At 42.4% G+C, this 15349-nt stretch overlaps 1 protein-coding gene across 3 annotated transcripts; it reads right to left on the bottom strand.

Annotated features, from left to right (window-relative positions):
* Positions 1-83: 83 nt before the first annotated feature.
* Positions 84-15297, bottom strand: sxc (O-linked N-acetylglucosamine (GlcNAc) transferase sxc). Of its 3 annotated transcripts, none has more exons than XM_022797693.2 (9): positions 15100-15297; positions 14172-14249; positions 12180-12330; positions 10251-10494; positions 9969-10037; positions 5183-5299; positions 4899-5068; positions 3531-4314; positions 84-3223 (listed from the first exon to the last, which is right to left on the bottom strand). In XM_022797693.2, exons 1-9 carry the CDS (start codon positions 15140-15142, stop codon positions 1700-1702), a joined length of 3180 nt encoding a protein of 1059 aa, XP_022653428.1. In that variant the 5' UTR covers positions 15143-15297; the 3' UTR covers positions 84-1699. The 3 variants fall into 3 exon arrangements, with proteins under 3 accessions (XP_022653428.1, XP_022653429.1, XP_022653430.1); XM_022797694.2 differs by having other exon boundaries at positions 14172-14246; XM_022797695.2 differs by lacking the exon at positions 15100-15297 and adding an exon at positions 14625-14998 and having other exon boundaries at positions 14172-14246.
* Between the last annotated feature and the right edge of the window lie 52 nt (positions 15298-15349).

The following is a 15349-nucleotide window of genomic DNA, read 5'->3' as shown; positions in this document are numbered from 1 at the left end:
TTTTACGAGCCATATCATCACAGTATATTTGTCCCGCTTCTTATAAAGAGAAGTCTTGCCAATAGACTAATAAACAACAAACCTTGCCTGAATAAAATTGATGTTTATATATTGGCGCATGACAATTGTTGTTGCATATTCTCATTAGCGGCTTTTTGCCCCCACGTGTTACTCCGGATAGGCTACATGTATCTGATAAAAATTGCTTGTCGCTTCAATTAACTGGCGCAGATACTGCCAGAGAACCACTCTCTGGTTTTGTTTTGATTTAAATAGCCCATTTCTTAACGTGACTCTTACAAATGGAAGAAATCAACAGGGTGCAGATTTAGGTTAATTGTGTTGCACCTGTTTCAGTTTCCTTATCCTGAGAATTTCAACTGAGCATAGTGTCAAAGCACGTTAGAGCGAATACTTTTCTTTACAATGTTCATGTCTATAGTCGGTGTTAATACTAGTTACACAGGCAATGACGTACAGTTGTACGAGAAGCAACATAATTAAGATCAGTTCATTTAATTTCTTCGATGATCCATATTTATATAGTTGAATGGCATTTCCATTCACTTAAGCGTTATACTTTAACCTGTCAATAACACTGCTTACCTACGCGAGGCCGCTTGCTGAAGTGGCTCCTTCCATTCTCACTTTTGTTTACGTTTTTTTTTTATTAATTGTTGACAGTCTCATTCGCCGGTACCACGATCATCACCATTTCCGCCGGTGCCTCACCTTATCGCTTAACGAATGAATAAATAATAGACGGGGCATCCAGCATCTAGAAAGACCTCTTTCAATTCGCTTCGTGTAGACCTGTTTTGAATAGTTCACGCATTGTCCCTTCTAAAGTGAGCCGCGAGGATACCATAGAATTTATGTTTGAATGATATTATATATATATGTATATATATATATCAATGGTGTTATCTACCACATCAATAAACGTCCATCTACTATGTCTATTAGCTCCATTTACTGCGGCAACGTAAGATTTTTTTCGTCGTTGTTTTCTGTTTGTCTACCTAAGCTGCATTCGTTACTGAGTGGCTGTTGCACTACCCATACCGTGTAGTTTTCAACTACCTGTTATTCAACGCCATTACAGGCAATCATTCGGAGTATATCCACAAATTCGAGCCAAAAAAAAACCTGAAACACGTCTATCTTATGTTTTTTCGCAAAATTACAGCAGACTTCGCTGCTATAGGAAGATATATATATTATATATATATATATATAATATATATATATATTATATATAGAATATATATATTCTAGGTATGCGTCTAACAGGGCAGAATAAAAACCAAATTTATGGTCAACCACCGTATTAGTAGATAGACAGAGGGATGAATGGATGGAACGAATTAAGTGTGTTTTCATAAGGTTTCCCCTAGCGAGTTGTCTGTTCTGTTTAGCCCCTCAACTACTCACTATTGACAGCCCATCATTAATAGATAGATAGACTGAGACTATTAGCAGTAATTCCGCTTTTCACACTTCGTCAAACCGATACGGCACGTTTGTCACAACATCATAAGAATAGGATAATGCCCCAGAATCATCGTTATCCATTATCACTGCGTCGGTAATGCTGGTGATAATAAGGGTGATGAGGGATGCAAAAATCATCGTTTCGGTTTCTTCGGTATTGCCCATTCTCCGCCTATATATCTACTCCTTCACTCCCGTGACTCGTTCAACTTAATTCGGTGATATGATCAGGCTTGAGGCCTTGCGCGTGTCGACTCCACATCGCCGAAAAGAGATCTTCCAAATTCTTCGTGTAGTGCTTAACATCGAATAGTGGCGACTCGTTCTTCTGCTGCCATACCTTGGCACGAATCAGCTTGAGGTACTGCTTGTCCCGACCGAGGCGAATAGCAATGCGTTCATAATCTTGCCGATCATTGGCTATCAATTCTGGGCAGCCAAGGCAATGTAGCTGCGAAGACGCAACTCGACTAGCGAGCGTTTCGAGAGGTAATGTTACCATGGGAGTGCCCGCCCAAAGGACGTCCATGCCGGTCGTGTGGCCGTTGCAGAGTGGTGTATCAAGGCATACATCGGCCAGCTGGCCACGACGGACGTGCTCCTCTTTGGCGGCAACATTCGAGAACACCACCCGTGATCTGTCCAGGCCTGAGGCTTCAATCTGGGCCAGTACCTGCTGCTCGCCAACGGCTGGGAAACGCAGTAGCCAGAGGACGGAATTTGGAACCGCCTTTAAAATATTCGTCCACATACGAAGTGTATCGGGGTCGATCTTGTATAGTTGATTGAAGTTACAGTATACAATGGCGTTCTCCGGGAGACCGTATTGCTGTCGAGTAGTGACAAGAATGTTGCTGGGAGCCTCTTCACCGGTGGCCTCTTTGGGGTTGGATGTTGCAGCCGCTCCACTTTGTAATACGACGCCATCAACATCTGCGGCTTCCTCTTTACCAGCGAGAACCTGTTTCAAGCTAGCGGAGGTCGTCGGAGGAAGGTCAATAATGGTCTTTACTACTTCTACGACCGTTGTCACAACGGGGGGAGCTGATGCCTCCAATGCCGTCGAAACGAGGGCGACCTCCTTAATCTTTTTCACGTCAACCTTCTCAATAATCGGAGTCAGGTCTGTGGCGTTGACCACGCTTACGTTATCCTTCACATCCGGATTATTGATGATTACTCGTTCGATTAAGTGTGGGAACATCTGTTTATGATCGCCAACAAAAAACGTATCAGCCATATAAGCCAACTTTTCCGTGTACTGGCTCGCCAATTCAATGGGTGATGTTATTTTGTCGGTAATGATATAATCCATGAAAGAGGCACCGGATGTACCTGGATAACCCAACCACATGACCTGTATGGGAGCAGGACGAAGGGCGAAGATCTCGTTTCGCGCACCTTTCGTGTAGCCGTTCATGTTGACGAGAATATGGATTCCGTCTTTGTGGATCATATCAGCCGCAGCCCCAACACACTGCACGGTACTCAGGTCAGTAAAGTGCTCGGATTCCTTAGAGATCTTCCCTCGGAATGAAGTACCGTCATCAATTGATAGCGCATAGCAGAAGATTTCTACCTGGCTTCGATCGTGCATCCCGGGCACACTCTGCATAAGATGCGAGGTCGGATGGTTTCCGAAATCCGAGCTCACATAACCGATGCGCAACCGTTCACCCTTCCTCAGCTCGACGGGATAGCTGTATAGTGGCTTGTGCAGCACCTGAATCTGCAAAATGAAAATGATCAAAATATTTAGACAAATTGCATGTTTCCACCAGGTCGCTTCAAATCAAGATAAAACGATGCCACGACTCCCAGATTTTACTTTTTAGCAGGCTTAAATTCACCGTAGAGCAGCGTCTGACAAAGTAACTAGTTCGGCTGTTGTTTTAAAAAAGTCTATCATACAATAAACATGGCTTTAGACACGCGAAGAATAACGTAAAAAATCATGATGCAACAAGGCACTTATCTAGTCGAGAAACAACCGATAAAGCAAACTTGTCACATACATAAATCTACTTTATGCGTACCTTTTCAATGCACAGATTAGCGTGTCTGGCAGCAATTGCCTTCCTCTGATCATGGCTAAGCGGATACAACATTGAATGATGTGGATGCACCGACGGCAGCCGGCCTTTTTCAATCTGCTCCCTCACAATTGCTACTAGCTTTTCCATACGAGTACCGTAATCCGACCAGTCGCAGATGATTTGTAAACAGTGCGCAAGGTTACAGAATGCGTCGGGGAAATCTGGTTTCAGCTTAAGCGCGGTTCTGTAGCTCTGTATAGCTTCGGGTATATTTCCGGAGTCCTTATGAATTGATGCAAGATTTGAATGGGCATCTGCAAAGGCCGGGTTGATGCTAATGGCTCGCTGATAGCACTGCAAAGCGCCCTGTACATCTCCGAGCTCCTTAAGTGTGTTGCCCATATTCGAATAGGCATCCGCGAATGCTGGCGAAATACGGATCGCTTCACGGTAATGACGCAAAGCATCAGCCAGTCGACCCTGCTGTTGTAGCACTGATGCAAGATTTGAATGTGCCGCCGCAAATTCGGGCAATACCTCGAGGGCCTTTAGATAGAGGCGAGTAGCCTCCTCGACGAGACCTTGCTCGCGTTTAATGTTTGCCAGATTGTTAAGCGAGTCGGCATGGTTCGGCATTAGTCGGAGCGCTGTGTGGTAGCATTTCTCTGACTCAGCTACAAGTCCCTTCTCTTTGAGTGCATTCGCCAAATTGCAGTATGCATCCGGAAAATTTGGTTGTAGTTCGATTGCTCGCCGGTACGTATCGATGGCAAGGTCAATCAACCTGTAGAGCAAAATTCAGATACACAGGACCATAAAGGTAACAGCACCATAGCAAACAGGAATTGCGCGACTGCAGTATTACTTCAATCACAAAAAGGCCTCTGCAAAAGGGTTGAGCCTGTTTTTCCAGAAATCGAAATAATCCACGTTCTTTTTTTGTATGAACAATTAATAGAGATAATTTTTTTGAGTTAGAACTCATTAATGAGCCTAAACTGCATTTTTATACGTAGTTTGGAATATTTCGTCCTTGCAGTTTTTGCTTTGGCAGTACGAAATTCAATTGGTAGTACTTTGTTCCATTTACAAAAAAGCTCTGTACGCCTTTTTAGCCAACTTCTGAAACGCTGAATGTGCTTTTCATGGGTATTTTGTCATAATGTGGGACGTACTAAGATAGTTCAGAAATTATATGTACTACACACTATTGACGAAACCCTTTTGCACCGATCATTTTCCTATATACTGCTAACGTTTGGTTAAGTTCGTTCACTGCTCCATTGAATTTGGATTCAATTGGCCGTTCTATACACACGTTGTAATAATATGAACTTAGCTACAAATAAATCAGGAATGTACACAAACCCTTGTTCATAGTATACACAAGCGAGATTTCCATGGACAATCGCATTGTTTGGAGACAAAGACAGCGCTCGAAGATAGGCAGCCACCGCCCGATCGAAGATCCTGGCTTCCTTCAGTACATTGCCCAGATTGATGTACGCGTCCAAAAAGTGAGGATCTAACGCCACCGCCTAACGGTCAATCAATGTATGTTAATAAGTCGTAAAAGGAAAAAATCTCCACTGTCTTTTATTTGCGCGTAATAACAGGTGAATTGGTCATTTTTACTAAACAATGACACGTACCTTCTCAAAGTGGTGTATGGCGAGCCACACCTCCCCCTGTGCGTTGAACACACATCCCAGGTTGCTCCAAGCCACGGCGAACGTCGGACACGTCTCGATGGCCTTCAGATAGCACGCCTACACGCAGACAGATGGTTTGGTTAGATTTCTTTTATGCCCCCTCATCGGAAACGCTGCGCGGTTCGATTGCCAGCCAAGGCACTCTGCAACGGTGCGCGCGCGGCTCGAGGCGAATAATGTTATTCCGTTGGAGTTCGGCGGCGCGGTCAAGGAGCGCAACGGAGTAAGGCAGTGAGAAACGCGCGTTCCTCTGCGAACGTCCACAGATATCGGCTCACCTCTGACTACACCACAATCCGTGTTCGAACAGTGCGCATACCCTTCGCGCGACTAGATCAGAAGTAGCAATTAGCAGAAGTTTAGGACGCCAATGCTTATGAGCATCAACGTCTCCGCGCACGCAAACTTCGACTAAAGCGCATGAAGAGACATAACACTGTCAAATCAGGAAAAGTGGTGGTACCAGATAGTGGTAGAGATGCACGAAGCGGCGCTTTGTTTGGGGGGAGAGCGGGAGTGCTTCGGAGGTACATCGCAGCGCAGGGGATATCGCAGCATAGAGCTAAGTCGCGGCGCCTTACCTCATGTTTTGATTGAGTGATCTATGCTTATCGGCAGGATGATCTGTTCGTCATCATGTGAATTCGGTGAATCAGGTAGCGCGCAAGCCAACTTAACTACATATTTATTTTTACCGGTACCTATTTGCTATGGCTACGTACACCCACTATTTATTAAGTAAAATTTCGCAACTTTATTGTCATTGTCATCATCGTCTCATCATCATCGTCATCACTGTCACCATCTTCTTGATGATCTTCATCAACAACAACAACAACAGCATCATTTCGTTGTTTACAGATACGCGATGAATGGTTTATAAACGACGGCTATGAGTATGACCGAGGCCAATTACCGATGTAAAATGCGGCGTTTTTATTACCCAGGACGAAATAGCAAAACAAGCCTAGAAATCGGTACAATGCAACAACGACCCTCCACCTCAAATAAATCGTTCAGTTACCGTTTGCCGGATGTTGCACTCCCCCAGAGAAAAGTGCCAGTTCTCTGTTTCCACATTAGCTCTGACAACACGCTTCTAGACCCGTGCGGCAATCCTAGCCGATTAAAAGGCGTGAGGTCGATGGCATGCGGCAAAAATCGATCACGCACAAGTTTAGAAAAACACACCGAATCCTACATACGCTGTTCGTGTCTGTGCGTGTTACTACTTTTTATTTGTTGAATAGCACCCATCGTGTTTCGATTGGGCTAGCGTATTCCACACTGCATTCGCAACCATTGTGTATCATATCGATCTCAAATCATCGTCATCGAAGAACTCTAGAAAGCCGTATATATATATATATATATATATATACATATATATATATATTTTTTTTTTTTAATCCAGCAGTTCGACATGGACTATACAAAATAATTGTACCGATTCGCGCGTATCAACTAACAACGCATTATTACTATTGTTATTATCATTATTATTATTATTACTATTAGTGATAGTAGTAGCAACAGCAGCTCGAATAATGAAATGCCGTGTATGAGTGTATTAAAATAAACAAGTGTAATTTTTCTGATTCTTTCTTGACGTTTATTTGTTGTGAGAAGAATTACCTAGGTTGTACGCTTGCCTTTTAAGTAATGAGAGACTCGCACGACGTAGACATGAATGGATGGGTAAGAAGGTCTCATGCAAACCCATCCTTCGCTTCGTCCAAGGCGCGATGCTGAGAAGTTGGCGACCACCTGACACGGTCGTTGACATCATCGACGCTATCTGCTCTGTGTATGACGCGATTCTATCGATGATCTTCCCTGCTCTCTGAAGTACGCACATTGTGAAGTGTGCAGTTCATTCACGACATTGGCGAACCGCGTCGCTCTTCCACTCAGGTGGCCCGATACGCTGCGAGCTGTCAGGGCGGGTTCTGCTAAAGATTAACTTGCTGGTTCACAGCGTGACATGTGTTCTGTCGTTGTTGTTGTTGTTGGCACGCAAGCGAATACGGGGCGATGCCGCCGTCTTACGCAGCGGTGACACCCGCTGCCTAAACTGTGCGATTCACCTATTGATTGTTTGCGGATTGTCACAGGTCCCACCGAAAACCTTAACTAGTTATCTAAGCCTAGACCGCCCGCCTGCTTAAAATAGCCTACAACTATATTTTATATCCTGGGGAGCATCCATAACTAACTAAAGCATCTATAAGCATAGCGCAAATAGGTACTCATATAAGAACAATTTAAAGAATATAATCATAGGAGCCACGGTCGTGTACAAGGAGCAGAGTACTACGTATACTACATTGGAATTTTCAAGTGAGTGTAGAACAGTATGGGTGGGACCTCAGGACCAACTACAAGGTCATCAAAAGCGTCACTAATCTGTTTAAGTCCGCTTCTTGTACGTCGACTGCGACATCCATGTACATCTGTACAAACGTTACCCTTAAAAAAAGCCGGGCTCCAAAAGGTATCAACAAAATGTTTCCTTTTCATTTGGACGGAATATATCCCTTGAATTAGTTGCTGGAAAAGCAGTTTACTGCCCATTACGTGAGGCACAGGAGATTGAAACTATGGGAAAAGCTTTTTTTTTCTAAAAATAGTTATTCTGTAGATCAATAAGCACTGTATTGTGTTCGTCCAGTAAAAGTTCCCGTATTAAAATGCGTTTGTTTGGCGCGGTCACAACGAGTGCAGGCAGATACTGGACAAAATACCGAATAGAATGCTAGCACCTCTATTAAAACATGCCGTTAGAACTGTGACTTAGAGAACCATAATTGGCTTCTTCGCCTACCTAAATATCACATCTCCCCGAAAATTACGACTGATGTTAGGCGAGTTCGAATATTCCTTTTGCTACGTATTGAAAGGAAATTGAATCTTAATACAAACCTAAGATTATATAATAATAGTCGAACTCGAATAAGAACAAAAAGGAGGGTTCTTCTATATAAAATATAATTTTAAAAAAATCAAGAATTGATTGAAAATCTTTCTCTCTCGACAGTCTAACGAACGAACACGTCTCGCCATAGCGTTTCATATCATGTCTCTGGGGGGGCTTCAGTAGGGTTTATCGCACTGATTACATTATATATAATAGCTGCGCCGCCGATACTATAAGTACATACACATACATATATATATATATATATATATATACACATTTATTGGGTCTTGTTTTGCGCTGCTTCGCCATGTGATCAGTAGCCATTGTTTAAATGACCTACCTTTTCATCACTATCGAAACTGGCAGGGCGAAAGAAAACTCATTATTATTAAGTTTCGTTCTGCTTTACTCAGATCGAAACGTTTAAACAGTCACTATTATTAAAAAAAAAGTCACTATCTCAATATTTATCTGTAACAAACCAGCAATAGCTTTTCTAAGAAAAGACAAACTGAACATCGAATGACCACATGGTTCTGCTGTCGAGTATTCGCTTGCACTTCACATATCGCGTAAGGGCGTTCTTGTACGTCTCGACAGAAGTCTAAATTTTGATCACGTACGATTATCAGTTCAAAATATCTAATACAAAATGATAAAATCTAATTTAATTAATTTTGTAAAAAAGTATAATCAAAGTCGAACAACGACGAATTTTCTAACGTCATTCGTTTTATTTTCACGTACAAAAATTCCCTTTTTCAGGTACCCGCCGCCGCCACTGCCGCTGCCCCTGCCGCCGAAAGCTCATTTGCCGCGCGAATTAATCAAAGTTTGCCATCTTTATTTACCACTGCCGCATAAGCCCCATTGTGAAATTTTGGTCGCAAGCGCTCTATGTGTTCTTTACTTAACTGTGTTCTATAGTGTGGTTATGCCGCTCACACGCCGATCTCATGGTGTCGCTGCGCCCCCGTGTTTTCCACCCTAACTTCTATACTTGACGTGGAAATTAAACATATCCACGGGCTCAGATACTTCTAAACATTTTTGTTCTAACCCATTCTCCCCGCCAGTCTTGTGACTGGAGGGTACGTTCGTCAGCTGCGCCGCTGCGCCAACTCTCACTCGCAATACGTCGCTGACGCCGTGTGGGTGCCACAATAACCGTGAAAAAAGTCGCACCTTGTTTATACTGGATGATACTGCCTGTACCTTTACCGACAGAGACCGTTTTAAAGCTCCGTGAAAATTCGAATGTACACTGGTATGCGGAGTAGGAAAACACCGAAATACAAATAATAACCCAATCTCATATTCGGAGTTAGCGTAGCGAATCAGGCACACCCTTATCGGTGAGTAACCGTTCAGCAAAACGCTCTAAGAGTCAAGATAAACGATGGTAATAGGAAGAAGGTCCGTGGTAACCCTGATATGACTTGACTCGCAAAAGTGTACATGTACGTGGCACCCGCATGTGTCAGCAGTTCTGCCATACTGCCGCCAATTTTGCCATGCACGCCGCGCAAGCCCCCAAAGAGACACTTTCAACTCTTGTTCTGGGGTCACTCTGGAATAACTTTACAACAACTGAGGTCCTCAGATGACCCTATCGTTATGTGGAGGGTTGAAAACCAGCAGAACTTAGAAAACACAGACTTTGCTACAATTATCGCAACAGAGGGATGACATTAAACGTCACCGTCGAGCAAGAATCGAGAATAATAAGAGACGTGTTCAGACGAAGTCGTTCAAGAGATTAGAGAGGAGTGCCTGACAAACAAGCATTCCTTCCAGTACACTCACCTTGGCCTCGTCAAGTCTACCTAACGCCTTCAGGAGATTGCCCAGATCCGAACGCACGCAGTACAGGTCCTAAAAATAAACAACTTTGTAACGACTCTATATAGAGGTCGATAGTTTACTAAGACAAAGGTGGCTCAAATGATCTATATTCTAATTACTACTTAAAATATAGATCAATGTTAACAAATCATTGTCGTGTAAACCGTTTATATTTTTTTCAAGCTATGACTACAGTACTAAAAATGCATTGAAAACAAATCAGTATTAGCAATTTGCGGTTACCGGGTTGTACTGTAGAGCGCTGACATACGCCTGCACTGCTTGCTCCATATCTCCTGCAGCCACGAGAGCAGCTGCGAGATTAATATACCCATCGATGAAATCTGGTTTTAGCCGTACAGCCTGGCGATAGTTGTCTAAAGCTTCCTGTAGAAGGCCACGTTCCTTTAGTACATTGCCTAGGTTTGAGTAGGCTTCTGCCAGGAGCGGGTTCTGTTTGATCGCAAGGCTGCTGAATTGTGCCGACCTGTTATTAACAAAACAGGTCAGTGTTCAAAGACAACGAATGCAATTATCATCAAATCAACTAACTATATTTGAGCCGCGAAAGATTTATGAGCTGCATAAGTAGTAATGCTATTGCAAACTTCAACAAATTAATAAATATTGATATGTAAATTTTGTTTCATGACAGATCGATGGGCACGTATACGGATATTCGGAACACATTTCCTGTCACTGGACTAGCCAAAGCCCCGTTAAGTTAGGGAATAACCCTATCACTATCTATATCTTCAAAAAAGCTCTTGCCTCCACGAGAGAAACTGACAGTTCCGTTTGCATCTGGCCCAGTCAACGCTATAAAAGAGGATGTTCCCTAAACACTGAACTGCGTATGTTGCTGTTATTTACTATAGTAAATTATAAATTTACTATAAAAAAAAAAAAAAAAATTCTTGAGACTGTTTTCAGCGCAAAACGAAGCGTGATTACGTCCTAACCTAGCTCATGTTCTAAGTTAATTACCATTGTATTTTCATGATAATGAACGCTTTATCGGTGAACCCTGGTGAACTGAATTTACCAACTAGTAGCTACCCTTACCCGCGTTGCGTAAACTTACGGTAAGTTCTATATGTATATTCTCGACTTTTCACTTCACTTTACCGAAGGCACAAATCGAAATCATAGTGCCCATTATTTTATACCTGAGACCGGTTTCTAGAAACCCAAAATACTTCAGGCTGTTATCTACCACCAGTAAGCAACATAGGCAATTCGCCCAACTTCTCGACAACTTGGGGGCCGTGACGTGTCCTAAAAGTAGCTTAGAACATTGTTCAACGCCGGTAGATGAGCACAGAAGCAAGTGGGAGGACGTTTAATTTGACCGTTTTTTTATTTTTCCATTACTGAACCTTTTGCGACAAAAAATCTATTGTTCAATTTTGTTATGCTGCTAGGCTGATTTCGCATCAACGTAGATCATAACGCAGGCGCCAATATTCCGCTTAAGTCCGCTTAATGTATAATAATTTCGCAGTTCATCACGCCGTCACAACCGTTCAGTTGATTTGATAAAGATTATATAACTCAACGCCTCATCAGCACCACTACTGAACACCTGCATACATATATATATAACCGCTGCTACTGTTAACTGCTAATCCTGTCAACATATACCTAGAGAGTTTTGTCCTGTTTTACGTGTCTGTCAGAGCCGCATCGTACATGACTAGTTGATTTCACCAAAAAAGTAAGATTTCTTTCTTTTTTGGTGAAGGTTATTTTGCAAGGCTTTGCATTAAGGACGACAGCTTTCTTACACTAAAAGTTCCAGTTCTTCTGGCTGAAACGTCTCTTTTTAAGAAATCCCATAGCAAAACTAAGTCGATATTGAGTAGATTTTTAACGAGTGGATAGCCCACAAACTGTCAATCTGGACAATGCATGTTACGGGTTGATCAAACGGACAAAATTTGTTTTAGATAATTGAGAAATTCTATGTTGAATTCTAGAAGAGTACTACAAGTCAATTCGATCTGTCAAAGTATAATAATGCGCATATTAAAATAGCCTTAGACTAAATACTGTGCCTGAGTAAAGTTGCTTGTAAGGAGTTTTCGGGTATAACTAAATCAATTAACATTAATGCAGATTAAGAAATAACCACTCGAAGCACACAGGCGGTGATCACATAGTTGGACTCACTTGTCAAGTCGTCTGCATTGAAAATGAATGCTACTGAGCAGCAGCAGAACGCCAGTGTTGGCCGGATCCTGTCTCCATAACTGCATGCAGTGACGCTCCGCGTTTTCATAATCACCCGACGTGTATTCCCGGTGCGCCAACTCCGCGAGGGCTGAATTGTCGTCACAGCGAAGAAAAAAATTATCTGAGCTAATAGCTAAGATCACTTATCCATCTTCGCAAAATGTACAATTGTGTCCGATACCTGATTGACAATGAGTCGATCTTAGATAGCACCAATTCGCCTGTATCGTATTCGTATTCAGCTCCACCTGAATACCTTCCTTCCTATTGGCAAAATTTCCTTTATAGATTAGACATGAGTAAACAAACTAATCGCTACGGCTATATTACGGAAATTTAAACTTATTGCATTGAACCTTAAAGCAGTATGCTACGATATGTTTCAAGAGGCTCATACAAGCAGTCAGTCAAAGCCTTAGATAAATCTTAGATTAAATAATCCTGAAAATTGCCTTAGCAATTCAAATCACATTTGTTATCCACAAGTCGGGATCAATTTCATACGCTGAACTTAACACCGCAATGCGACTTTTTTTCAATCTATCTAACAAATACAGTTGTTTTGTAATATGAAAGTTACACAGTTACCAGCTGAAAAGTCGGACCTCCTAAAATCAAACTGAACATCAGATCGAATCGAGCACTTAGAATACAATGAGAGAATCTGTTGGAGACCTCTTCCGGTAACAATTCAAGCCGCACTACGTGACGCGAAATGCCCAACGCGACCACTTACAACGTAATAACATTACTGTATAGCTTTCCTCTATATAGGAAAGCCGACTTTCCATATAAAGTCGGCCAATCGAATCGGCTGACTATATGTGTAAATTCGTATACCCGTATTTAGTAAGTTTCAACTTTTTTCTCTGTGTATGGAAAGTCGGCAAAATCACATCGACTTAGCGTCTAGTTGGCTGCCATCATCATTCATCTCCATTAATAACTTCAAAATCGTATGTTGTAATAGATGCGTAGATTACAATGTGCTTGATTTAAGTGAGAGAACACAGTTAATTCATTACAGCTGATTTCATAAAAGCTGCAGTGAATTACAATATCTCTCAGCAGATAAACTGATGTTTTTTTCGATAATATGCCGGTAACCAGGTGAATCGTTACCACTGACAGAATTAGATGGAATCTGTTAGTAATCCTGTTCAATTGTGTCGGCGTAATAAATGTTCCAGCAAAAACTCCGCGTCTTTCTCCTATAAGTAATAGAAAATCTACGTGCTCTATCATATGACCCAATCGCACGTTGGCTGCACAATAGACAGCCCAGACAGGTCGCTTAATAACGACAAAAGTCAACAGCATGGACTACTCGTCAGCAGCGTTAATGTCACCACAGTTCAATTTCTACCAAGTACTGAGAGCTGATAATACTAATCAGATATCCGATAAAAACCTCACTGTGACAACTAAATTGTTTAATAACATATTTAATAACTGATTCCTAAAAATATCAAACTGTTTCAACTCTGAACGTGAAAAGGTTTTGTTTATAAATGTTTAGTGGGCTTAATTGGGTACTCTTAAAACCAACATCGAGTTGCAGCTAATACAGTTGTTATGATACGTACCGCCTAACGAACAATGTTCAGATTACACTACAATACAGCAGTCTGTAGCTTAGGTACACCTTGCAAACAATCGTACCTTTTCCATGCACTGCACTATACATCGTAGGAAAATGTAGTAGCAAACAAAGAATATTGCGATGTATATCCGCAGATGTCGAGGTCAAATTTTTGGCCACCTAATCTGATAGGTCTGTATTGTTCCAGTTAACAGAACACGCTGCCGGCTGCAGTAGCACTGCTTATTGATAACGAAGTTATATTTCCCCTTCCCCGTATCCGTCTACATAAAAACAAACTTATACTAGATGCTTTTCTTATTCCTTTCGTGGTTATTGAAACTCACTTTGAAGGGCCGCAACGGAAGACGCCATCTCGTGTCGACTACGTTTATGCCCGCCTACCTGCTGGCCAGAGGCTGCTGCTGAAACAAATCAAGTCGATAGTTCGCCGAGAAATACCGGAAAAAGATTTTCACATGGTTAGGGCGAAGATATACAAACTATCCATCTAATAACACCGTTATGTGGTACCGTTTTAGCTGTGAACATTCTGCCTCCAGTCTGTACACAGCCATGTTTTCATTATTAGCGTTAACTACACCATGGGCTACAGCAACCAGATGGACTACCAGCGACTGAGTTTGCTTGGCGTTTATAGCGTCGTACGCTGTACATTAGCCGAGGCATCCCTTTAGACAATAACGCTAGTGAATATCAAGACATTTCTAGAAATTACGATAACGGTTCAACACATCAAAAATAGTAATTGGCTAACACGACTTTGATCCCACACTAACCCAGCACAGGCTTCCTTAGGACTCCTTTACGGAGCCCCAACAGGCAAAAAAACAAGCAAACACAGAGCGGCCGCTATAGCAGGGGGGGGCGAACAACGTTAACAATGAAAATAGTACATCACTAGCGCCACGCAGTCGATGAAAAGATGGTGCATTTTCTCGTTGTTCATTAGAAGTAAAAACACAGCAGGATGGTCAAAACGGTGGATGAGTGAGCGAGCGAGCGATCGATCGATCGATCTGTGAAACTAATGAATTTCTCAGCGACCACTCGTTCACCGGAGAAGCACCACCGCTGCAATGAAGTGAGTGTCCGACTGTTCCGAAGTCCTTAGCCAGCGCCGACATTAGCCTGGCTGGTAGTAATGATAATATTAGTGGGTTGCCGTAATGTCTACAGATCAGGAAGGTCAGGGCAGTATTGACAACGATGCAGGGAGAAAGCGATAGTGCTAGCACTAATATTTACAAGTACCGTTTAATGTCTCCTGGGTCAGCGTAGACATCCCTCGTCGCATGCAGTGACTACAGCCATGCACACTGTCAACGAGTTTCTTCAATAAGGACTTAATAGAGCGATGGACAAACAGCCGATTGCTAAGCCAAAAACACACGCAGTGAATGGTACGCTAACGCGGAGCATCGTCGCACGCTCGGAGATTCTAGCGGACGATGGTGGCTATATTGATACTGAAATCGTGTATAAGTTTTAGCGAAAAATATCC

Source organism: Varroa destructor, unplaced genomic scaffold (genome assembly GCF_002443255.2).
Source record: "Varroa destructor unplaced genomic scaffold, Vdes_3.0 BEIS01000003.1, whole genome shotgun sequence".
NCBI lineage: Eukaryota > Metazoa > Arthropoda > Arachnida > Mesostigmata > Varroidae > Varroa > Varroa destructor.
Note: the sequence above shows the minus strand (reverse complement) of the source record. Positions and strands in the feature narration are given on the sequence as shown.